The sequence below is a fragment of the Amblyraja radiata genome, chromosome 5 (assembly GCF_010909765.2).
Source record: "Amblyraja radiata isolate CabotCenter1 chromosome 5, sAmbRad1.1.pri, whole genome shotgun sequence".
In the NCBI taxonomy this organism is placed as follows: Eukaryota; Metazoa; Chordata; class Chondrichthyes; order Rajiformes; family Rajidae; genus Amblyraja; species Amblyraja radiata.
This window is the reverse complement of record NC_045960.1, coordinates 8,393,582-8,417,597: the sequence shown is the minus strand read 5'-3', so window position 1 is coordinate 8,417,597 and position 24,016 is coordinate 8,393,582. Positions and strand designations below refer to the sequence as shown.

The 24,016-nt window shown below is 45.0% G+C and overlaps 1 protein-coding gene across 1 annotated transcript; it reads right to left on the bottom strand.

Moving 5' to 3' along the window:
- Positions 1-3,416: 3,416 nt before the first annotated feature.
- On the bottom strand, positions 3,417-23,442 carry LOC116972895 (protein B4-like). The gene is made up of 5 exons (XM_033020482.1): positions 23,346-23,442; positions 21,826-21,980; positions 21,354-21,468; positions 4,248-4,309; positions 3,417-3,746 (listed from the first exon to the last, which is right to left on the bottom strand). Exons 1-5 carry the CDS (start codon positions 23,440-23,442, stop codon positions 3,417-3,419), a joined length of 759 nt encoding a protein of 252 aa, XP_032876373.1.
- Positions 23,443-24,016: the final 574 nt, after the last annotated feature.

Genomic DNA, 24,016 nt, shown 5'->3' with positions numbered 1-24,016 from the left:
TACTGTATCTTTAAAAAAAAACCGATATCAACCAGGTGTGAAAATTACACCGAATCAAACGATGATTGAAAATGCTTGGGAAAGTTGAAATATATATTTTACTAGACTAAGTGGGACCCGTTGGGTCCCAGCATCACACAGGAGGGCTGGTCATCCAACGCAATATTCCACCTCTCCACCAATTCTAATATTGGTGGCCAGTTGGGGGGGGGGGGGGGGGGGGGGACTTTCTGCAGTGCTAGTATGGGTGTTGTGGGCTGAAGGGACTGGTTTCTAGAGGGCTAGTATGCAAATTGTGCGCCAAATGGATTATTGGGCTGGCGTCTGTCAATCAAGCCTGTTGTGCTGGCAACTCACTCACGGCTGGTGGGCTGGTAGTTGACTCACGGCTAATCCTTGAAATTCTATTTCAAGCAGGGTACAAGGCCACCAAATTCAAGTGCAGTTTCTTACCACTTCTAGCAGGGTGCAAGGCCACCAAATTCAAGTGCAGTTTCATACCATTTGAAGTAGGGTGCAAAGCCACTAAAGACAGCGAGTCGTGACCTCTCCCTCCTCCATCTTGCAGAGACTGAGCCACACCCACATTTCCGGGTTTTATAACCCCTCCCCACCCCACCGGAAATGGTGTGGCTTTCATGGAGTGATTGACAGGAGAGAGATTCTCAACATTTAAAAAAAAACTAATAACACTTTTATTTTTCATTGATGGGAAGAATTCTCTGCATCTGCTCAGCGGAGGGGGACTGAGTAAGATGGCCAAAAATCACAGCCGTAAGTGGTAGCGTTTTATCTAAAATCAATATACAGTGCAAACAGGAAGTAAGTACATTTACAGTAGTGCCTTTCAACTTCAAGCCAATGCACCCACGCCACCATTTGCAGTAAGTATTGGCTTACAACTTCAAACCACACCCAAGCCACCATTAGCAGTAAGAGGTGCCTTTCAACTTCAAGCCAATGCACCCAAGCCACCATTTGCAGTAAGTAGTGCCTTTCAACTTCAAGCCACCATTTGCAGTAAGTAGTGCCTTTTCTACTTCAAGCCAAAGCAACCAAGCCACCATTTGCAGTAAGTAGTGCCTTTCGACTTCAAGCCAATGCTCCCAAGCCACCATTTGCAGTAAGTAGTGGCTTTCAGCTTCAAACCAAAGCTCCCAAGCCACCAATTGCAGTAATAGTGCCTTTCAACTTCATGCCACCATTTGCAATGCCTTTCAACTTAATGCCAAAGCACCCAAGCTACAATTTGCAGTAAGTAGTGCCTTTCAACTTCAAGCCAAAGCACCCAAGCCACACCCAAGCCACCATTTGCAGTAAGTGCCTTTCAACTTCAAGGCACACCCAAGCCACACCCAAGCCACCATTTGCAGTAAGTAGTGCCTTTCAACTTCAAGCCAAAGCAACCAAGCCGCCATTCGCAGTAATAGTGCCTTACAAAATAGTGCCTTTCAACTTCAAGCCAAAGCTCCCAAGCCTCCATTTGCAGTAAGTAGTGCCTTTCAAGTCAAAGCTCCCAAGCCACCATTTGCAGTAAGTAGTGCCTTTCAACTTCAAGACACACCCAAGCAAAGCCAACCGTGGGGGGGGGGGGGGGGGGGGGGGGGGCTTTCTAGTGTGCTAGTATGAACCATTTTAGAACCAATAGACATTTTTTTGCAAGCTTTAGAACCAATAGTCATTTTTTTGCAAGCTTTAGAACCGTGTCATTTTTTTTGCAAGCTTTAGAACCAATAGACACATTTTGCAAGCTTTAGAACCAATAGACATTTTTTTGCAAGCATTTTAGAACCAATAGACATTTTTTGTAAGCTTTAGAACCAATAGACACATTCTGCATGCATTTTAGAACCACTAAGGGCACTTACATTTGAGTAGACATGTTTTCAGTGTTATTCACAGCTCAGAGAAACGTGACCCTCTGCCTTCCTCCATCTTGAAGAGACTGTGTGGCACACCACTTCCTGGTTTTATAGTCCCTCCCCCCTGCCGCCAGCGGGGTCAGCAGAGAGAATGGGGAATTTTGTAAAAACATTAATATCCCTGTCATTTTTAATCGACGGGAAAAATCCTCGGCACACATGTGGCTGAGGGAGGCTCTGAGCAAGGTGGCCAAAAATGACGGCCGTAGGTGGTGGCGTTCTCTCGGAAATCACAGCACAGATGGCCAAAACCGGTCAAGAACAGACTTTTAGTAATATAGATTTCAAAGTGGGAATTTGAAGATAGGGACAGATATGCTACACAGAGATTTTAAACTCGGGAGAGCTCTTGGGTGAACTCGCAGTGTAACAGGGCTTGAGGCGAAGGAAATAGCCAACGTTTCGGGCAGGGTCTAAAGAAGGGTTTCGACCCGAAACTTTGCACATTTCCTTCGCTCCATAGAGGGGGGGGGGGGGGGGTGTGCAGGGAGTCAGACAGACAGACACAGGGTTAAATCCCACCCGTACCCCGGCCCGGACATTAACCCCAACACTAATGTTAACAGACTCAAACCTCCAACCTGGTTTGCTGTTGTACCGGCACCGAACCAGTTAACACAAACCCCAGATCTGTTTATCCACAGATTGTTTCCCTCGTGCACTAATCTGGCCTATTGTCTTTCGTTTCTCCTTCAGGTCTTAACTCTATCCCCCCCGACCAAGAGTGGGCCGGTACGCCGCCGATTACATACAACTCTGACCCTTTCTCGCCCTCTCACTCACACACCACCCACCTTCCCGCTCCCGGCGTTTAGCGTTGAATACTCACGGCTGAGTTCGCTGCGGTGCTGGGGCTTGCAGCCCTGTAGACTCCCACACACCCCCAAAGCCCAGTACAACACCCCCCCCCCCCCCCTCCGGGTCCAGACCAGAGTCTCGGCCGCTCCGGCGCCAGCGAGTGACACAATTTAACGCATTTACTGAGGAATGTGGATCGATGCATTGATGACCCATTGTATAACTACTTGTTATCTACTGGCTGTTAACAAGTGCTACAGTAGCAGTTAACACATCGTTTGTTATCCACAGCGGTTATTATCCATGTTCGTTTTGTAAGAAAATCCGTATGGCAAATGTTTTTTTTTAATCTTTATTTAACAAAGCGAATTTATATTTCCATATGAAATACGGAAAATTAACGCGGGGTCCCCCTTGGGTGCGGGGCCCAATTTGGAACAATTGGTCCAATCGGCCTAAGGCCGGCCCTGCCTGCCCTTTGTTTTAATTAAATGTTTATGAACACCGGCTATGTGTTTAGAGATTTTTAGTTTTGGAGATCCAGCACGGAAAAAAGAGGATTCAGAAGACATCTGGTTAGACCTTTATTGAAGGAATGTACAAAATACATAAAATTTCAAGTATTCAAGTATTGATTTGTTTGGGGTATTGCTCCCTGCCCAGCAGACAGAGTGCACCCTCTGGTGATTTTGTCCATCAGCAGCCTTTCCCTGACCCAGCCTTGGAGGTACTGCCGGTTGGTTCAAGCTCTTCTGGATCTGGTCTCTGTGCCTTGCTCGATTCTCCCTTTCGTCCATGGCTCTTTGGGCCTTTCTTCACAGTGTCAGCAGATGGCCCTTCCAAAGCCTCATTTGGCAATGTTTCTGGAGGTCCATCCCTCTTTTTCACAGCTTTGCCTGTTTTCCCAGTTCCCAAAGGCCGTCCAAGTTTTTTATTCACTTCTTTCTTTCCTTCAGTTTTTGCCAGTTTATCAGGTGACTTCTTGGACAATTCCTTGGCACCTGCTGACTCGCCTTTCCCCAATGCCTACAATCAGGAGAACTATTTACTTTAGCAAAGCCTTCCAAGCAATGAGATTTTAAACTAATCTGACACTTCAAAAACAAGCCACAAATGTACAAGCAACAATGAACACAAAATGAGTAGGTGTTCAGCCACACAAAACTGGCCCACCATTCAATGGAAATGTTGACATCCATCCCATCATGAGCCATCCCATTTTTCCCTGCCAGGTAGATATTAATGGGATTCAAGTGGATAAATTCTTGATGTGGAAGACACTGTAATTTTTACATTGACACCATTTGATTTCTACACTGAAACACATGCAGTCTGGAAGGGCACAAGATTAGTGGTATCTTTGTGCAATGGAGGAGGGCGATGGCATCTCTAGAGCACCAAACCTCACAATACTCTAAATGTGGAAACAAGATCAGCAAGTAGCAGAGCCTGGAGGCAAGGCCCAAGCTCACCTTGAACAACATTTGAGTTTCGATGCCAAATGAAGAATGAAATAAAATCACTTACTTTCCCAGATTCTGCTCCTTTTTTATTTGAAGGTTCTGCCGACTTCTTGGGCTTTTTTGAATCTGCAAAGACATTAAGCCGGTTGGGTGTTCTCTTTATGAAGTCATATTTGTGAGTTAGAGTACAATATGACAGACAAGTGTTAACAGGACTGCCCTGGCAGACCCATTGTTTCTGCCTGATCCGGTCACACAGAACAGATTTCCAAACATCTCAATTCTATCTCACCACCTTGTCCAGTCCCTTCTGACCTACATCCAGGATACCTCACTTCAATAACTCTCAATTCCCACCCCCTCCCCCCTTGTCTTTATAGAGACCCAATCAGTCCCACTAATATTACTCTGCTTGGCAGATCATTTCATTGCCCTCAACAACTTCTCGACTCCTCTCGTTCTTCAAGTGAAAGATGTAGCCATGGGCACTCGCAGCCTTGTGTCGGTTATGTTGAACAGTCCGTGTTACAAATGTACACTGCCACCCATTCCACCTCTCCCCGCTAAACCTGATTGCATTGTTGGAGTGCCTCTTGCACAAACTGATTTCAAACAGCTTTATCACCAACTTCCACCCCACCCTCAAATGTACTTACTATCTAGACTATCTGACACCTCTGCTTCATCACAGGGGACAGACTACAGACAGACATTTATTATAGACCCACTGACTCCATTGGCTGGACTAATCTTCCCACCCTGCTACTTGTATCCCCTACTCCAGATTTATCCATTTCCCTAAGTGAAGATTATCCACTCCTGTTTAGTGACATTGGTTTTCCCCCAGCAGTCATCGATGGATCCTTCACCCATGCCTCTTGTGTTCTGTAGATCTGCTCTCACTCGTCCTATCCCCAGATGGAACAAGTGTAGACTTCTTGCTTCTCACTCCTCTTACTTCTGCATCTAATATATGATTCTGACATTTAACCCCACAACACTACTCCACCACCAGGAATTGGTCTATTGTCAATCAATTACCAATCAAATCTGCTTAACCTTACCCACTGCCTCGAGGATATAAAGTGTTGGATGGCCCAGAACTTCCTCCAACTAAACGAGAGTAAGTCAGAGGTCATCCTTCTCAGCCCCTCGGACTCAATCAAAATGATAGCAGGCAGCCTTGGAAGCCTTACCTCACTACTCAAACCTCACGTCAAAAACCTTGGTGTGATATTTGACTCAGCACTGAAATTTGACAAACAAGTCAATGCCGTGGTAAAAGCTAGCTTCGGACGATAGCTAAAATAAAACAATTTCTCCACTTTGATGACCTCGAAAAGATCATCCACACATTCATCTCCTCCCGCCTAGATTACTGCAACTCTCTTTACACTGGCATCAGCCAATCTTCCCTGTCCCGCCTGCAACTGGTCCAAAACGCCGCAGCGAGTACTCCTGACGGGCACCCGATAAAGGGACCACATCACCCCGATCCTGGCCTCTCTCCACTGGCTCCCTGTGCGGTTCCGTATACACTTTCAAGATCCTCCTCCTATGTCTACAAAGCCCTCAATGGGCTTGCCCCCACCTACATAAAAAGTCTTCTCACCCACCACTCCACCTCCAGGCCCCTCAGATCGGCCGACTTGGGGCTGCTGAATATCCCACGGTCTAGGCATAAGCTCAGGGGCGACCGTGCCTTTGCGGTTGCAGCTCCTAGACTGTGGAACAGCATCCCCCTTCCCATCAGAACTGCCCCCTCCATCGACTCCTTTAAGTCAAGACTAAAGACTTATCTATACTCCCAAGCCTTTCCTGACGTCCACTGAGCGAGGGCTACATGTATATATGTACAGTATGTAGTCTGTTTGTTTATACTATTTTTATAACAAATGTAAAGCACTTTGGCCAACGAGAGTTGTTTTTTAAATGTGCTATATAAATAAATGTGATAACTATTGTCAAATGCCTTGCTGAGATTCTTATATGTACACGCTTACATTTACAGCTGCCCTCAGCATTTTGTTACATGTTCAAAAAGCTCAGATTCACAAGACACGATCTCCCATGTAGAAAACAAAGCCGACTATCCCTAGCTAGATGCATGGATATCTTAACTCTCAGAATACTCTGAGCATAGATGGATTCACAGCCTACAGTTCCCAGGCTTTTCCTCACAACCTGTAAATAAAGGGACAGCATTTGCCAGTCTTCCAGTACCTCACACATTTAATGGCTTAAGTCTCAACCAGGGGACTTCCTCCATAAATCCCCCATGCAATGCTGATGCAGAAGATGAAGATGCACCAGATTTATAGCAATGTGAGTGTTTGGATTCAGAACTAGTTTACTGATAGAAGACAGGGCTGTGGAGAAAGGACAATTTAAGCTGGAGGCTTGTGACCAATGGAGTTCTGTAGGGATCTTGTTTATGATATATACATACAAATGACAATAGAAATGTAGATGGGTTGGCTAGTTAGCTTGCAGATGACACCTAGATTGCTGGGGAAGGCTGTTAAAATATACAGGAGGATATAGATCAGGTACAGAAATGGATGGTGAAGGGGAAGATGGAGTTTAATCTAGCAAATGCAAAACTGTTGGTCTTCCGATGGTTGAATGCAAGGGAAAAATATACAATTTTATTTCAGAGTCACGTGAGTGACTACGTGAAGAACCCCGCCAGGACGCATGCGTGTCATATCGCTACACGCATTGCAACAAATCACAGCAAGGGGGAACAACGTTCCCCTAGCGGCAAAATCTGAAACCCAGGAACAGCAGGTAAGGAGACTCTGCGTTCCAGCATTTGAAAGTCGGGAACAGCAGGTAAGAAGACTCTGCGTTCCTTCCACTTACTTTTTAGGTGGAGACATGGACCGGATCCATGAAGGCTGCGAAGAAGCTGGAGGGGGAGAACCGCGGAGTTGCGGACAGCCAGCAGAAACAGCAGCAGCCGACGGCACGGGAATCTTCTGAATTGGAGTCAGCTGTGCCCGACTTCGCTCCCGCTACGGCGAAATCCATTTTTCGGCCGGGCGGGAAAGCGAAGAGAAAGACCCCACGAATGCCGGACTCAGAAGAGTCGGACTTTGAGGAGCCGCGAGCGGCCAGTGCCCGTGAGCACTGGGGCCGGTTCGAGCGGACGGGGCAGTACGAGCAGCCGGGAGCGGCTAGTGCCCGAGAGCACTGGAGCCGGATTGACCGGCTGCATGACATAGAAACATAGAAATTAGGTGCAGGAGTAGGCCATTCGGCCCTTCGAGCCTGCACCGCCATTCAATATGATCATGGCTGATCATCCAACTCAGTATCCCGTACCTGCCTTCTCTCCATACCCCCTGATCCCCTTAGCCACAAGGGCCACATCTAACTCCCTCTTAAATATAGCCAATGAACTGGCCTCGACTACCCTCTGTGGCAGAGAGTTCCAGAGATTCACCACTCTGTGTGAAAAAAGTTCTTCTCATCTCGGTTTTAAAGGATTTCCCCCTTATCCTTAAGCTGTGACCCCTTGTCCTGGACTTCCCCAACATCGGGAGCAATCTTCCTGCATCTAGCCTGTCCATCCCCTTAAGAATTTTGTAAGTTTCTATAAGATCCCCTCTCAATCTCCTAAATTCTAGAGAGTATAAACCAAGTCTATCCAGTCTTTCTTCATAAGACAGTCCTGACATCCCAGGAATCAGTCTGGTGAACCTTCTCTGCACTCCCTCTATGGCAATAATGTCCTTCCTCAGATTTGGAGACCAAAACTGTACGCAATACTCCAGGTGTGGTCTCACCAAGACCCTGTACAACTGCAGTAGAACCTCCCTGCTCCTATACTCAAATCCTTTTGCTATGAAAGCTAACATACCATTCGCTTTCTTCACTGCCTGCTGCACCTGCATGCCTACTTTCAATGACTGGTGTACCATGACACCCAGGTCTCGCTGCATCTCCCCTTTTCCTAGTCGGCCACCATTTAGATAATAGTCTGCTTTCCTGTTTTTGCCACCAAAATGGATAACCTCACATTTATCCACATTATACTGCATCTGCCAAACATTTGCCCACTCACCCAGCCTATCCAAGTCACCTTGCAGTCTCCTAGCATCCTCCTCACAGCTAACACTGCCCCCCAGCTTAGTGTCATCCGCAAACTTGGAGATATTGCCTTCAATTCCCTCATCCAGATCATTAATATATATTGTAAATAGCTGGGGTCCCAGCACTGAGCCTTGCGGTACCCCACTAGTCACTGCCTGCCATTGTGAAAAGGACCCGTTTACTCCTACTCTTTGCTTCCTGTTTGCCAGCCAGTTCTCTATCCACATCAATACTGAACCCCCAATGCCGTGTGCTTTAAGTTTGTATACTAATCTCTTATGTGGGACCTTGTCGAAAGCCTTCTGGAAGTCCAGATACACCACATCCACTGGTTCTCCCCTATCCACGCTACTAGTTACATCCTCGAAAAATTCTATAAGATTCGTCAGACATGATTTACCTTTTGTAAATCCATGCTGACTTTGTCCAATGATTTCACCACTTTCCAAATGTGCTGCTATCCCATCTTTAATAACTGACTCTAGCAGTTTCCCCACTACCGATGTTAGACTAACTGGTCTGTAATTCCCCGTTTTCTCTCTCCCTCCCTTCTTAAAAAGTGGGGTTACGTTTGCTACCCGCCAATCCTCAGGAACTACTCCAGAATCTAAAGAGTTTTGAAAGATTATTACTAATGCATCCACTATTTCTGGAGCTACTTCCTTAAGTACTCTGGGATGCAGCCTATCTGGCCCTGGGGATTTATCGGCCTTTAATCCATTCAATTTACCCAACACCACTTCCCGGCTAACCTGGATTTCACTCAATTCCTCCAACTCCTTTGACCCGCGGTCCCCTGCTATTTCCGGCAGATTATTTATGTCTTCCTTAGTGAAGACGGAACCAAAGTAGTTATTCAATTGGTCCGCCATATCCTTGTTCCCCATGATCAACTCACCTGTTTCTGACTGCAAGGGACCTACATTTGTTTTAACTAATCTCTTTCTGTTCACATATCTATAAAAACTTTTGCAGTCAGTTTTTATGTTCCCTGCCAGTTTTCTTTCATAATCTATTTTTCCTTTCCTAATTAAGCCCTTTGTCCTCCTCTGCTGGTCTCTGAATTTCTCCCAGTCCTCCGGTATGCTGCTTTTTCTGGCTAATTTGTACGCATCATCCTTCGCTTTGATACTATCCCTGATTTCCCTTGTTATCCACGGATGCACTACCTTCCCTGATTTATTCTTTTGCCAAACTGGGATGAACAATTTTTGTAGTTCATCCATGCAGTCTTTAAATGTCTTCCATTGCATATCCCTTTTAGAATTAATTGCCAGTCAATCTTGGCCAATTCACGTCTCATACCCTCAAAGTTACCTTTCTTTAAGTTCAGAACCCTTGTTTCTGAATTAACAATGTCACTCTCCATCCTAATGAAGAACTCAACCATATTATGGTCACTCTTGCCCAAGGGGGCACGTACAACAAGACTGCTAACTAACCCTTCCTCATTACTCAATACCCAGTCTAAAATAGCCTGCTCTCTCGTTGGTTCCTCTACATGTTGATTTAGATAACTATCCCGCATACATTCCAAGAAATCCTCTTCCTCAGCACCCCAGCCAATTTGATTCACCCAATCTATATGTAGATTGAAGTCACCCATTATAACGGTTTTGCCTTTGTCGCACGCATTTCTAATTTCCTGTTTGATACCATCTCCAACTTCACTACTACTGTTAGGTGGCCTGTACACAACACCCACCAGCGTTTTCTGCCCCTTAGTGTTTTGCAGCTCTACCCATACCGATTCCACATCCTCCAAACTAATGTCCTTCCTTTCCATTGCGTTAATCTCCTCTCTAATCAGCAACGCTACCCCACCTCCTTTTCCTTTCTCTCTATCCCTCCTGAATATTGAATATCCCTGGATGTTCAGCTCCCAGCCTTGGTCACCCTGGAGCCATGTCTCCATGATGACGAGGAGCAGCCACGAGCGGCCAGTGCCCGTGAGCACGGGGGCCGGTTAGAGCGGTTGCTCCAGGAGATCCTCCAAAGTGGCAGACTCTGGGAGAGGGAGGCTAGCCACAGTGGGCACCCAATAAGCCCCACAGCGGCACCCCTTGCGGGGCTGCATAGTGTCTCCTCCTCGTCAGAGGAGAACACGGAGGATCTGTTCTGGGTAGACTCTGAACGGCTCACAGAACCACATCCCCCCAGTAGCCCTGGGGTGAAATAAGTCATGCTGGATATGGTGAACCAATTCTTCCAGCCAGACCTAACCGGGGAAGACCTGGAGCCCAAAATTGCAGCCAGTGTGGACTATTTGTCTAGTAACAAACTACAGACACAGGCTATGTCTGACGCCATTGCACGGCATTTACCCCCAGGTAACTGCAAGGCATTGCAAGTGCCTAGTGTTAACCAGTGTATCTGGAGACATATGGGGACAGGTATCCGCAATACTGATCTCAAAATCCAAAACGTGCTCAAGGTATTGACGGCAGGAAGTCAATAACGGCAGCAGACGGGGTGGTACGACGTTCACCCGTAGCGACAATTTTAACCTGGACCTGCAGGTAAGAGCTGCGGTCTTTTTGTGTTTTTACCATGCTGATTGCAGGTGGAGAAACCAACGGGCTGCGACAAAGCTGGTGGGCTAGATGGGATCAGCTGTGCCCGATGTCGCCTCCACACCGGCCATATCCACTCCACGGAAGGGCAGTAAGGACAAAGCTGGAGAAGGAGGACAGCGGAGCAGCGGGCAGCCAGCAACAGCCAGCGGCACTCGGATCACCGATAGTGGGATCAGCTGTGCCTGATGTCGCCTCCGCACCGGCCAGATCCATGCGGCCGGGCGGAAAGGCTAGACCCAAAACAAACAAGGTCGTGGACTCAGAGGAGTCCGACTTTGAACAACCGCGGGCGGCCAGCGCCCGAGAGCGCAGGAGCGGGATGGAGCGGTGTATGGAGCTTTGCTCCAATGTCACAGACTCGGGGAGATGGAGTCGGGTCACTGTGGGCCCTATGATAAACCCACAGCAGTACCTCTTGAAGGGCTGCACAGTGCTTCTACCTCATCAGGTGGGAGCACTGCGGGTCAGTTCTGGGCTGACCTGGAAGAGGGGTCCGCAGAAGGAAAGACAAGTGTGCAGGGGGTGCAGGAACAAGAGAACCTGCTGGGACCCACTACGGCCAAAGACAGCACCCCCACGCACCCACCAGCAGAACTGGTGAAAGTTCGAAGGTCCGGTACCCAAAACAGGAGTCTTTTTAGGCCATGGCACAGGCCGGCCTTGGAAGATGCAGGGACCTCCAACGCCAACCAAACCGAAAATCCAGACCCAGCGCGACAACAGCAGCGAAGAACCTACAAAAAGTAAACCTGCCACTGGTAACTATGGAGGTAGGTGGGTCTGGTTCCCTACAATATACAGGGAGCACGGACATTGGGTGGAGATTACTCTTTTCTGAATGCATGGAGCTTGATAACAACCGATACTTACATCTTAAGCAGTATCCAGGGATATACAATAGAGTTTATACACAAGTACAGCCCTCCAGTTCAACATATACTGAACCGAATGTTCGTGCCTTCTGATAAAGGAAAATCAAAAGCGCAAGCTGAACTGAAGCGGCTTTACATAAAAGGTGTAATTGAGAAAACTCAACACGAACCATTAGAATTTGTGTCCAATATATTTATCAAAAACAAAAAAGATGATGGTTATCGCATCATCATAGATCTGACAAAATGGATACCTTTGTTACTGCTTAACAATTAATTTCCACAGGTTACTTCAATGGCCAGCATCGATTTAAAAGATGCTTACTATTCAGTGCCTATACGAGGTGACCACAGATGTTACTTAAAATTCAACTGGATGGGACAACTCTGACAGTATAAAGTATTGCCAAATGGGTTATCATCAGCCCCAGGCTGTTTCACAAAAATTTTGAAACTAGCACTAGCGTTTCTACGGAAACGTACACACATGGTCATGGCATATTTAGATGACATACTCATTGTGGGCAAAACTTTGGAATTGGCCAAACAAACTGTAACAGCCACAAAAAAGTTATTTGGAAAACTGGGATTCATTTTTCATCCAGTTAAATCTAAACTAACGCCTTCCACTACTATGGACTATCTGGGGTTTCACCATTGACTCAGTTCACATGTCGGTGACTCTGCCTAAGGGAAAGGCTAGAGATTTAATAGAGGCTTTCAATAACCTCACTGACATCAGCAAACCATCCATCAGATTGGTAGCAAAAGTAATTGGCATAATGATGGCTGCCTTTCCAGCCACACAATTTGGACCTCTATATTACCAAAACTTAGAGAGCAAAATACAAGCACTCTAAATTATGCAGGTCACTTTGACCGATCTGTGAAACTACCAATCAAGCTAAAATGGAACTAGAATGGTGGATAGATAACATCTGGCTTTGTTCCAATCCAATCATTGTCAGTAACCCTTCCATGGTACTACAAACTGATGCCAGTGCACTTGGGTGGGGAGCCACCAATACCAATACCACCGTGGTAGCATACATTGACCACAGGCTGGAAACAAATCAACATCATGTGACAATCTGGCTATACAATTTGGCAAAGGTGTATCCAGAGAGACATTTGGATATCAGCCACTTACCTACCAGGAAGACTAAATTCAGTGGCAGACAACAGGTCAGGCAAATTTAATGAAAACACCAAATGGATGTTGAGTAAAATAGTAATAGGGGGGGGGGGGTTGTTTATTTACGCATTCCCTCCTTTTCCTGCCTCATCAGTCGGGTATTAAGGAAATACAACAAGACTCTGCATCTGGTATTGGTAGTACCCGATTGGCCTACACAACCATGGTTCCCAGTGGTATCAAACATGGTGTCAGAGACATGAACATCCCAGTCTGTTCTGGAATATCTGGCAGGCCTCCACTATGATGAGGGGCCCAGTTACAGTGCCATCAACTGCGCCACATGTGCCCTATCGACTTACCTATGGCAGGGGACAGAGCATTACACAGTTGGGACTCAGCCCACTGGTACAAAACTTATGAGGGGAATTTTTAATACTATCCCCAAGAACCAGATACTCCCAAATATGGGATGTAAGAATAATCCTGAAGATGCTCAGGAATTGGTCTCCAGCAACAGTTCTGTCCCTACACAGACTGACATTAAAACAGTCATGCTAATGGTATTGGTCACGGCACAGAGGATACAGTCACTGCAAAAACTAGACTGGACAACATGACTTCCTCAACAGAAAATATTACGTTTCTTATTTATGAGTTAGTAAGCAGAACAGAAAGGGATCAGCAGGCCTCAATATACAATTAGGTCATACCCAACAGATGACCGTCTGTGTATAGTAAGACATCTGTCGTTATACATGGAGAAAACAAATATCCTAAGAGGCAATGAAAGGCACATTTTTGGTCAGCCACTAGCAACCACACCAAGAGTGATGGTCCAGACCATCTCAAGATGGCTGAAACAGGTGCTAACACAGGCTGGGGTGGATACTAATATTTTAAAATCTCTTTCCACCAGGGCTGCAGCTACATCGGCAGCAATACAGTTGGATGTACCAATGGACCAAATCCTCAAGGCAGCAGGATGGTCTGGAGGGGAAAACATTCCAATTATTTTATAATAAACCAGTAATGAAACCTGGAACGTTTGCAGAAACAATTTTAAGTTCTGTAAATTAATTTAAACCCATAAAAAGGGGTTATAAATTTGTGTTAACAAATTTTATGATTTCAATGTCGAATTCGTGTCCAAATTAAGTTAACACAATTCCTCCCACAGTCAAGGCAGACGTGATGCATGGACTCGTTTCCACGGCATAAAATCACAGAGCTTTAAAATCTTCACGTAGTCACTCACGTGACTCCGAAATAAAATAGTAAGATTAAACGAGAACTTACCAGTTTGATCTGTATTTTATGAGGAGTTACGATGAGGGATTACGTGCCCTCCGCTCCCACCCTGATCATATACTTAACTGGTATCTCTTCTCTAATCTTACTATGTTTAGTCATTACAGTTATCTGTGATTTCACACCGCTGCTTTGAAGAATGACACGCATGTGTCCTGGTGGGGTTCTTCACGTATTCCCTCATCGTAACTCCTCATAAAATACAGATCAAACTTCAAACTGGTAAGTTCTCGTTTAATCTTACTATTAATGGCAAGACCCTTAAAAGCATGGATATACAGAGAGACCTTGGGATCCAAATCCACTACTTCCTGAAAGTGGCAACAAAAATAGATAGAGTGGTAAAGGATGAATGTGGTATGCTTACCTTCATTGGTCTACATAGTCAGAAAATTATGATGCAGCTTTACAGGACTTTGGTTAGGCTACATTTGGATTGTTGCGTACAGCTCTACAATACAATACAATACAATACAATCTATTTGTCATTTGAACCCCATTGAGTTTCAAACGAAATGTTGTTTCTGCAGTCAAACACACAAGAAAGAACCAAGACACAACACAATTTACACTAACATCCATCACAGCGCATCTCCTCCTCGCTGTGATGGAAGGCAAAGACTTATCTCTCTCCTGCACTTCCCATTCCCCTCCCGATGTCAGAGTCAAAGTCAAAGCCCCCGGCGTGCGATGGTAATTGTCCCGCGGCCATTAACGCCGCGCCGGGTGATGCAAGGCCACGCTCCGGGTCTTGTTGTTGGAGCCCCCGGCGGGCGCTAGCGAAGTCCCGCAGCCATTCCAAGCCGCGCGGGGCGGTGATGTAAGGCCCCGCTCCAGGTACTCTTCAACCCCGCAACTCGGGCGGGTGAAGTCGCCGTTGCGGAAGCCCCGAAAAGCAGTCTCCCAGCAGGGACCCGCGGGCTCCCGGTGTTCCTGTCTGCCAGACCTGCGGTTGGAGCCTCCGAATCCCCGGGGTCGGGTCACAGCAGCGCGCCACCACCGCTCCTCCCGCTCCGAACTCGGCCAGCTCCGTGATGGTGAGTAGGTCCGCAGGCTCCGCGACTGGAGCCCCAGGTCGTTCCTGCTGGAGGCCGCTCCACGGTGCTAGGTCCCCAACGACAACGGAGACCCGACAGAGAAAAGGTTGGGTTCTCCGTGCAGGGGATAGATTTTTAAAGTTTCCCCCACCCCCTGCCCCCCGCACACATACACAAAAATAAATAAAATAAAAACTACATTCAAACGAGACAAAAAATAATAAAAAGACAGACGGACTGCAGAGGCCGCTGCGACGTGAGTCACACCGCCCACCGGTCATATCTCTGGTCACCCAATACAGGAAGGGTGTGGACATTTTGGAAAGGGTGCAGTGGAGGTTTACCAGAATGATGCCTGGATTAGGGAGGGGGGGCATTAGCCACAAGAGGAGATTAGACATTTTGTTTTCTCATGAATGCTGAAGGTTGAGGAGAAACCTGATGGAAGTACAGAACATTTAGAGACATAGCCAGGGTAGACGGTCAGAACCTTTCTTGGACATAAATATTACGTACTAGAGGGCACTGCTTTACGATGAACAGAAATATGCAGTGCCAGCAAAAGGATTTGAGTATAAGAGCAGGGAGGTTCTACTGCAGTTGTACAGGGTCTTGGTGAGACCACACCTGGAGTATTGCGTACAGTTTTAGTCCCCTAATCTGAGGAAATACATTCTTGCCATAGAGGGAGTACAGAGAACATTCACCAGACTGATTCCTGGGATGTCAGGACTTTCATATGAAGAAAGACTGGATAGACTCAGCTTGTACTCGCTAGAATTTAGAAGATTTAGGGGGGATCTTATAGACACTTACAAAATTCTTATGGGGTTGCAGGCTAGATGCAGGAAGATTATTCCCGATGTTGGGGAAGTCCAGGACAAGGGGTCACAGCTTAAGGATAAGGGGGAAATCCTTTAGGACTAAGATGAGAAAAGCTTTTTCACACAGAGAGTGGTGAATCTGTGGATTTCTCTGCCACAGAAGGTAGTTGAGGCCAGTTCATTGGCTATATTTAAGAGGGAGTTAGATGTGACCCTTGTGGCTAAAGGGATCAGGGGGTATGGAGAGAAGGCAGGTACAGGATACCGAGTTGGATGATCAGCCATGATCATATTGAATGGCGGTGCAGGCTTGAAGGGTCGAATGGCCTACTCCTGCACCTATTTTCCATGTTTCTATTTGCTCCCCACCCACACGAGGCTGGTGTGTGCCTGGAATCCAGTGCCAGGAATTCTGGTGGATTCACACAAATGGCATCTGAGTGACTGTTGGATGGCACATGGAAATACAGGGAATGAAGGGGATGAATGATGCTTGGCACAGCCTTGGTGTGCCATGTATGATTATCATCTTAATCCAAGACTTGGAAGCAGACTCTGACTACCCACACCATCTATGCCAATTAATTGTATATGCTTATGTCACCCCTCAGCCTCTTCCACTCCAGGGAAATTGACTTAGCTTCAAGATAGTTCTGGATAAACACAGGGCAGATTCACAAGTTAAAATTCTAGATTGGGGCAAGGTCAATTTAAGTTATTATTACACAAAATCTCACTCAAGTTGATTGGAACAGGAAAATGAAAGTCCAGAAAATGGGATGTTTTTATAGGTGTGCTGATAAGAACTCAGGGCATGCATGTTCCTGTTAGAGTGAAGGGCAGGGAAGCTATGAAGACAATTGAGGCTCTGGACAAGAACAAGGCAGCATGGGGCAGGTGTAGGTGGCTAGGATAGTGTATCCTGTAGGAATTGAGAATAAAGGAGCATGTTAAACCAGGGAATCAGGAGGGCAAAAAAGGGGGCAGGAGATATCTCTGGTAGATAAAGGATAATAAAAAGTGATGTTATAAGTACATTAAGGACAAAGGGCAATTTGAGAGAGTGGGTATTACTTCTAGAGAAGTAATTTGAGAGAAGGTATTACTTCTAGCTCTCTTAATGTATCCAAGGGTTTGCCACAGGGATCGGTTCTAGGACCTTTATTATTTACTATTTATATTAATAGTCTAGATCATAAAGCTCCGAACGCAAATTTTCACTTTTATGCTGACGACACAGTGATATATTGCTCTGCGTCTACCCCAAATCAGGCTCTCTGTCAGCTCCAAACTGCTTTTAACACTGTGCAACGTAACCTGTGTGATTTAAAACTTGTTTTAAATGCTGACAAGACAAAGCTCATGCTGTTCACTAAAGCTAAATCAAAGCCCTCGGACCTCCCTCCTATCACCACTTTGCAGGGCTCTGTGGTTGAATCTGTGTCTCAATATAAATATCTGGGAATTATAATTGACGATTCTCTCTTTTAAACCTCATATCCAGCAACTTGTGAAAAAACTAAAGATAAAATTAGGTTTTTACTTTAGAAACAAATCTTGTTTTTCTTTTGAAGCCAAAAAAAGACTTGTTGCTGCAACGTTTATGTCTGTGTTGGACTATGGTGATGTTTTATATATGAATGCATCTTCTAAATGCCTACAGTCTTTGGACACGGTCTACCACGGAGCACTGAGATTTGTTACTAATTTTAAAACCCTCACGCACCACTGCACTTTGTATGCTCAAGTTGGATGGTTTGCCCTGTCCACCCGCAGACTCCATCATTGGCATATCCTTATTTATAAGACTATCCTCGGTGTTCTTCCTTCATACCTGCAGAAGTATGTAATTCGAAAAAGCACAGGAACTTATCAGCTCCGCTCTGAGGACTTGTTCTTACTAACTGTACCTAAAGTCCGTACTGAACTGGGGAAAAGGGCATTTAGTTATGCTGCTCCCTTCGCATGGAACCAGCTGCAGAATGAACTGAAACTTAAGGAGCTGGTTTCTATAAACAGATTTAAATCCCTTCTTAATGATGTTGAAGCGGGCTCTTCTGTCTGTACATGCTTTGTTTGATGATGTTCTGACTGTGACTCTATTTATATGTTCTCTGTTGTTTTTTTTTAAATTATTGTCTGTAACTGTGGAACTGTGCTGCTGCCTGTCTTGGCCAGGACTCTCTTGTAAAAGAGATTTTTTAATCTCAATGAGACTTCTCCTGGTTAAATAAAGGTTTAAAAAAATAAAAAAAAAAAAAAAATAAAAAAAGGACCCATCAAGAATCAAAGTAGTCATCTTTGTGTGGAGCCTCAGTAGATGGAAAAAGGTCCTCAATGAGCATTTCACCTATTTATACTATGGAAGAGGGCCAGGGAATTTTGGGGCAATCAATGGAAATGTCTCGAGGGTAGTCACATTATGGTCGAGGAGGAACGGAAGGCCCCAACACATGAAGATGGACAAATCTCCCAGGTCCAATCGGGTAAATATATCCAGGGACAATGCGGGAAGCTAGAGGGGAAATTACAGGTGCTCTGACTGAGATTTGAGTCATCATTAAATATGGGCAAGGTGCCATAAGATTGGTGGGTGGCAAATGCTGTGCCTCAAAGGGCTGCAAGGAAAAGCTTGGAACTAAGCCGTGAGTCAACCATCTGTGGTCAGAAAGTTGGAGTATTCTGAGGTACAAGACATGCATTTAGATAGACATGGGCAGATTAGGGATAGTCCACACCATTTTGTACATAAAACATAGAAAATAGGTGCAGGAGTAGGCCATTTGGCCCTTTGAGCCTGCACAGCCATTCAATATGATCACGGCTGATCATCCAAATCAATATCCCATACCTGCTTTCTCTCCATACCCTCCGATCACTTTAGCCACAAGGGCCACATCTAACTCCCTCTTAAATACAGCCAATGAACTGGCCTCAACTACCTTCTGTGGCAGAGAATTCCACAGATTCACCACTCAGTGTAAACAATTATTTTCTCATCTCGGTCCTAAAATATTTCCCCCTTATCCTTAAACTGTGACCTCTTGTTCTGGACTTCCCCAACATCGGGAATAATCTTCCTGCATCTAGCCTGTCCAACCCCTTAAGAATTTTGTAAGTTTCTATAAGATCATGGGAGATGGTGTCTCAATAATCTGATTGAGTTTTCCCAAAGATGTCAAATAGGTTGAGGTCAGAGCTGTTGAATATATGGATTTCAGCAAGGCATGTAACAAGGTTCTGAGTGGTCGGCTGCTTAGGAGGGTTAGATTGCATGCGATCCAAAGAAAACTAGCAAATGGGATAGAAAATTGAAGCGTTAGCATTTGGAATCAGAGAGCGATGGTAGATGGTTATTTTACAGATTGAAGGCCTGTAACTATTGGAGTGCCTGAGGAATGGTTAATGCAGTTTAATACAAATAAGTGAGGCGTTGCATTTGACAAAGTCTAACCAGGGCACAACCTACACTGAATGGTGGGACTATGGAGTGTGTTCTAGAGCAGAGGGATATAGGAGTGCAGGTACATAGCTCATTGAAAGCATCATCACAGATAGGGTGGTTATCAACACATTGGCGTCCATCAGTCAGAGTATTGAGTATAGAAATTGGGAGGTTATGTACCAGTTGTACTAGACATTGGCGAGGTCACATTTGGAGTATAGTGTTGAGTTTTGGTCACTGTTACAGAAATGAGTCGTTAACCTGGAAAGATATAGAGAAGATTTACAAGTATGTTGCCAGGACTTGAGGGCCGAAGCTATAGGGAGAGGTTGGGATTGTATTCCTTGGAGAGCAGTGGGATGTGTGTGGGGGGGGGAGGGATGATCTTAGGGAGGTGTATATGATCATGAGGGGAAGAGACTATGCATTTACCCAGAGTAGGTGAATCAAGAACCAGAGGACATAGGGGTTAAGGTGAAGGGTGGGGAAAGGAGGAATAAATAGATTTAATGGAAACCCAAGGGGTAACTATTTTAATACACAAAAGATTGGTAGGTATATGGGATAAGCTGCCAAAAGAGGTAGTTGAGGCAGGTATTGAGACAATGCTTATTAAAGTTTGGACAGATACATGGATAGCTTTAGAAGGATAGCAGCCAAACACAGGCAAGTGCCCAGTATAGATGGGGCACATTAGTCGGTTGGGCAAATTGGGCTGAAGGATCTGTTTCCATGCTGTAGAACTATCCCATCTCATCCTATAACTCAAGACCACCAAACCAGGCAATATCTTGTGAACCTTTCCTGCACTCTGCAGCTTAATCATATTTGTTCCATGCAGTGAAGAAAGCTAATGGAATGTTGGCTTTCATAACAAGAGGATTTCAGTATAGGAGTAAAGAGTTTCTTCTGCAGTTGTATAAGGCTCTGGTGAGACAACATCTAGAGTATTGTGTACAGTTTTGGTCTCCTAATTTGAGGAAGGACATCCTTGTGATTGAGGCAATGCAGTGTAGGTTCACGAGATTGATCCCTGGGATGGCAGGACTGTCAAATGAAGAAAGATTGAAAAGACTAGGCTTGGAGTTTAGAAGGATAGGGGGGGATCTTATAGAAACATATAAAATTATAAAAGGACTGAACAAGCTAGATGCAGGAAAAAAGGTTCCCAATGTTGGGCGAGTCCAGAACCAGGGGCCCACAGTCTTAGAATAAAGGGGAGGACATTTAAGACTGAGGTGAGGAAAAACTTTTTCGCCCAGAGAGTTGTGAACTTGTGGAATTCCCTGCCACAGAGGGCAGTGGAGGCCAAGTCACTGGATGGATTTAAGAGCGAGTTTAATAGAGTTCTAGGGGCTAGTGGAGTCATGTGATATGGGGAGAAGGCAGGCACGGGTTACTGATAGGAGCCGATCAGCCATGATCACAACGATTGGCCTCCTCCTGCACCTATGTTCTATGTGTGCTGCAACTTGTATACAATGCCTCAATTGATGAAGGTTTATGACTTACTTGCCTTCACCACCCAGTCTGCCCATCTTGCCACTTAAGGAACTAAGTATTTGTATCTAGATCTGTTCAATGCTCCAACATCCTGTCTTTCACTCTTTTTGTCTGGCCCTTTTACATGGCAATAAAGGAGACCTACAATACAAATTCCATTTGATTTTGGAGTTACAAATCCACCCATCCCACCACTCTTGGGGGCAAGAGAACAGATATAGCCATTGGATTCCATAGACAAACATAGGAGCATTTGAAAACTTGTTCATCCCAGAAGCATGGATAAGGGATCAGGCAAAGACAACATTGAATAGTTGGCTCAGTTGTAAGAACAAGTTTGGATGAATAGAAGGAATCAAGTATCATTACCTGATCTTTTATCAGCTTCAGTTGTCTTGACTTCGACATTTACCACGGTTTTTGTAGAGGCAACATTTGGATTACTGTTTTCTTTGGGTTTCTTCACTGCTGTCTTAGCTGCAAGCTGGGAAATAGTATCAAAAGACTTCAGATACATCATGCAAAATCACTTCAATTTTTAAACTATTCCATTTAGGGTTATGAATCAGTAAAACAGAACCTTCACCATTACAATAAATATTTGTTTTTAACCACATGTACAGTCACATTGTCCAGCTGGATGAATAGAAACTTTACAATGGGTGCAATTAGTTAAAAGGAACTATTGTAAAATACAACATCCAGTTGTAGAGAACATGCTTACTTTGAATCGTCCTCTAGCTCCAGTTGCTTTTGAGCCTGCAGGCCTGATGAGAATGCCCTTTTCAAGACCAGCACTCAAGGCTTTCTTCAGAGAGGCTTTGAGAAGGATGGGACTCACCATTGGGTAAGTCGAGAGGATGTAGTTCTTGATAGCTGGCACTGAAGTACCTTTGCGATCATTGGTTTTCTCCAAGGCTTTAATCACCATTTGTAAAATGGGAGGGCGTTTGTACCGTGGCTGGACCAACATAGAACCGCTTCTCCGGCCCAATACTGGAAGACAAACACGTGTTGGGGACGGGAGGAGAATGAGGGTTGACAACTTTGTTACAAGTGATTTTGCTTTCCAATTCTAGACTCAGATTTAAAAAAAACTAGTAATTGAACAGAATCAGATTGTTTATCAAAGGAAACATAGAAACAAAGAAACATAGAAAATAGGTGCAGGAGTAGGCCATTCGGCCCTTCGAGCCTGCACCGCCATTCAATATGATCATGGCTGATCATCCAACTCAGTATCCTGTACCTGCCTTCTCTCCATACCCCCGATCCCTTTAGCCACAAGGGCCACATCCAACTCCCTCTTAAATATAGCCAATGAACTGGCCTCAACTACCTTCTGTGGCAGAGAATTCCAGAGATTCACCACTCTGTGTGAAAAATGTTTTCCTCATCTCGGTCCTAAAAGATTTCCACCTTATCCTTAAACTGTGACCCCTTGTTCTGGACTTCCCCAACATCGGGAACAATCTTCCTGCATCTAGCCTGTCCAACCCCTTAAGAATTTTGTAAGTTTCTATAAGATCCCCCCCTCAATCTTCTAAATTCTAGCGAGTACAAGCCGAGTCTATCCAGTCTTTCTTCCTATGAAAGTCCTGACATCCCAGGAATCAGTCTGGTGAACCTTCTCTGTACTCCCTCTATGGCAAGAATGTCTTTCCTCAGATTAGGAGACCAAAACTGTACGCAATACTCCAGGTGTGGTCTCACCAAGACCCTGTACAACTGCAGTAGAACATCCCTGCTCCTATACTCAAATCCTTTTGCTATGAATGCTAACATGCCATTCGCCAACCATAACATGTTTTATTCAACTTTTAATAAAGGTACATCAACTGTAAAAGTTACTTTTTGAAGCAGATTGAGATAACTTGCATTATTTTCCAATATTTAAACCCAACTGGGTTCATGTAACCAGATATTAACACCAAGTTGTAGTTAAGGAGCACATCATCAGATTGGATGATATTAAAATTGTACAGGGATGAACAGGTTGAAAGAGACAGTCAGTTCCTCAAGCAGTAGTTGCTATTCCTGATGCCAAGGAGTTAGTTATTCATCAACATCCATATGCACCATCTATAAATAATTGCATCAAGACAGTTAATAAAAAAAGAGACTCAAAGAATAAAATAATTCTAAAACAAAAATAATCGATGAAACAAATCCAGAAACCACTTAAAACGTGACCATAAAAGGCTCATGGCCACACATCAGCCTGCATTGTTAGGTTGCTCCAGGTTATATGTTATAGTGAGGGCCATCTGTAGAAGAGCCTGGATTAAAAGGAAATGTTTGGGCCTAGTGTTTTCTCCAATCCTCCTGCCCAAGGACCAGGTCCACCCAATCTGCCCCTACCTGTAAAGGTGAGTCGCTGGTTCACTGTGGGGACCACCTTCACACCAGTTGTTTTGGAGCCACTGGCTTTGCTTGCAGTTGCTTTCTTTGGAGCCATGTTGATTAATTCAGTGCAATGGGTGCTTGAGTTAGAGGCTGCTTATATACTTAGTGAGTCAAAGTGAGTTTGTCTCTGATTGGCTTGAACCTGAACCTGATTGAACCTATCAATGAGTTTGGCTTCAGGTGTAGATGATTGTGCTGAGCTCTTCCTTACTGAGAGATCAATATAAATAAACAAGTAGGGATGGTGCTGGCTTGATTCAGCAGAATCCAATCTTCAAATCACAATGATGGGTTATTTAAAAAGGTGATTTTACCATCAACAGAACTTTTCACCATCAACATTGCCCTTTGTTCAGTGGTTTCTGGCATTGCCACCTTGTTTGATTCTTGTTTCTTAAATTATTTTATTCTGTCTTTTTGCATTTACTGCCTTGATCAAGTTATTTAAAGGCAATACCTATAGATGCTCTTGAATGACTTAAACCCCTGTCTCACGGTGCGAGTTGACCCACGAGTGACCCCGAGCTTAAAACAAATTTAACTTGTGGTAACTACGTACAATTAACGTAGCGGGAACGTCGGAACTCGTGGACGCAACTTAGCGACTCGTGGCGCTAACGGCAGGT

Coding starts and splice junctions, on each gene's coding strand:
- LOC116972895 (XM_033020482.1), bottom strand. CDS start 23,442: ATGGCTCCAAAGAAAGCAACTGCAAGCAAAGCCAGTGGCTCCAAAACA. Junction 21,981..23,345: donor CCAGCGACTCACCTTTACAG/GTAGGGGCAGAT, acceptor TTTGTCTTCCAG/TATTGGGCCGGAGAAGCGGT. Junction 21,469..21,825: donor TCCTCTCGACTTACCCAATG/GTGAGTCCCATC, acceptor ACTATTTCCCAG/CTTGCAGCTAAGACAGCAGT.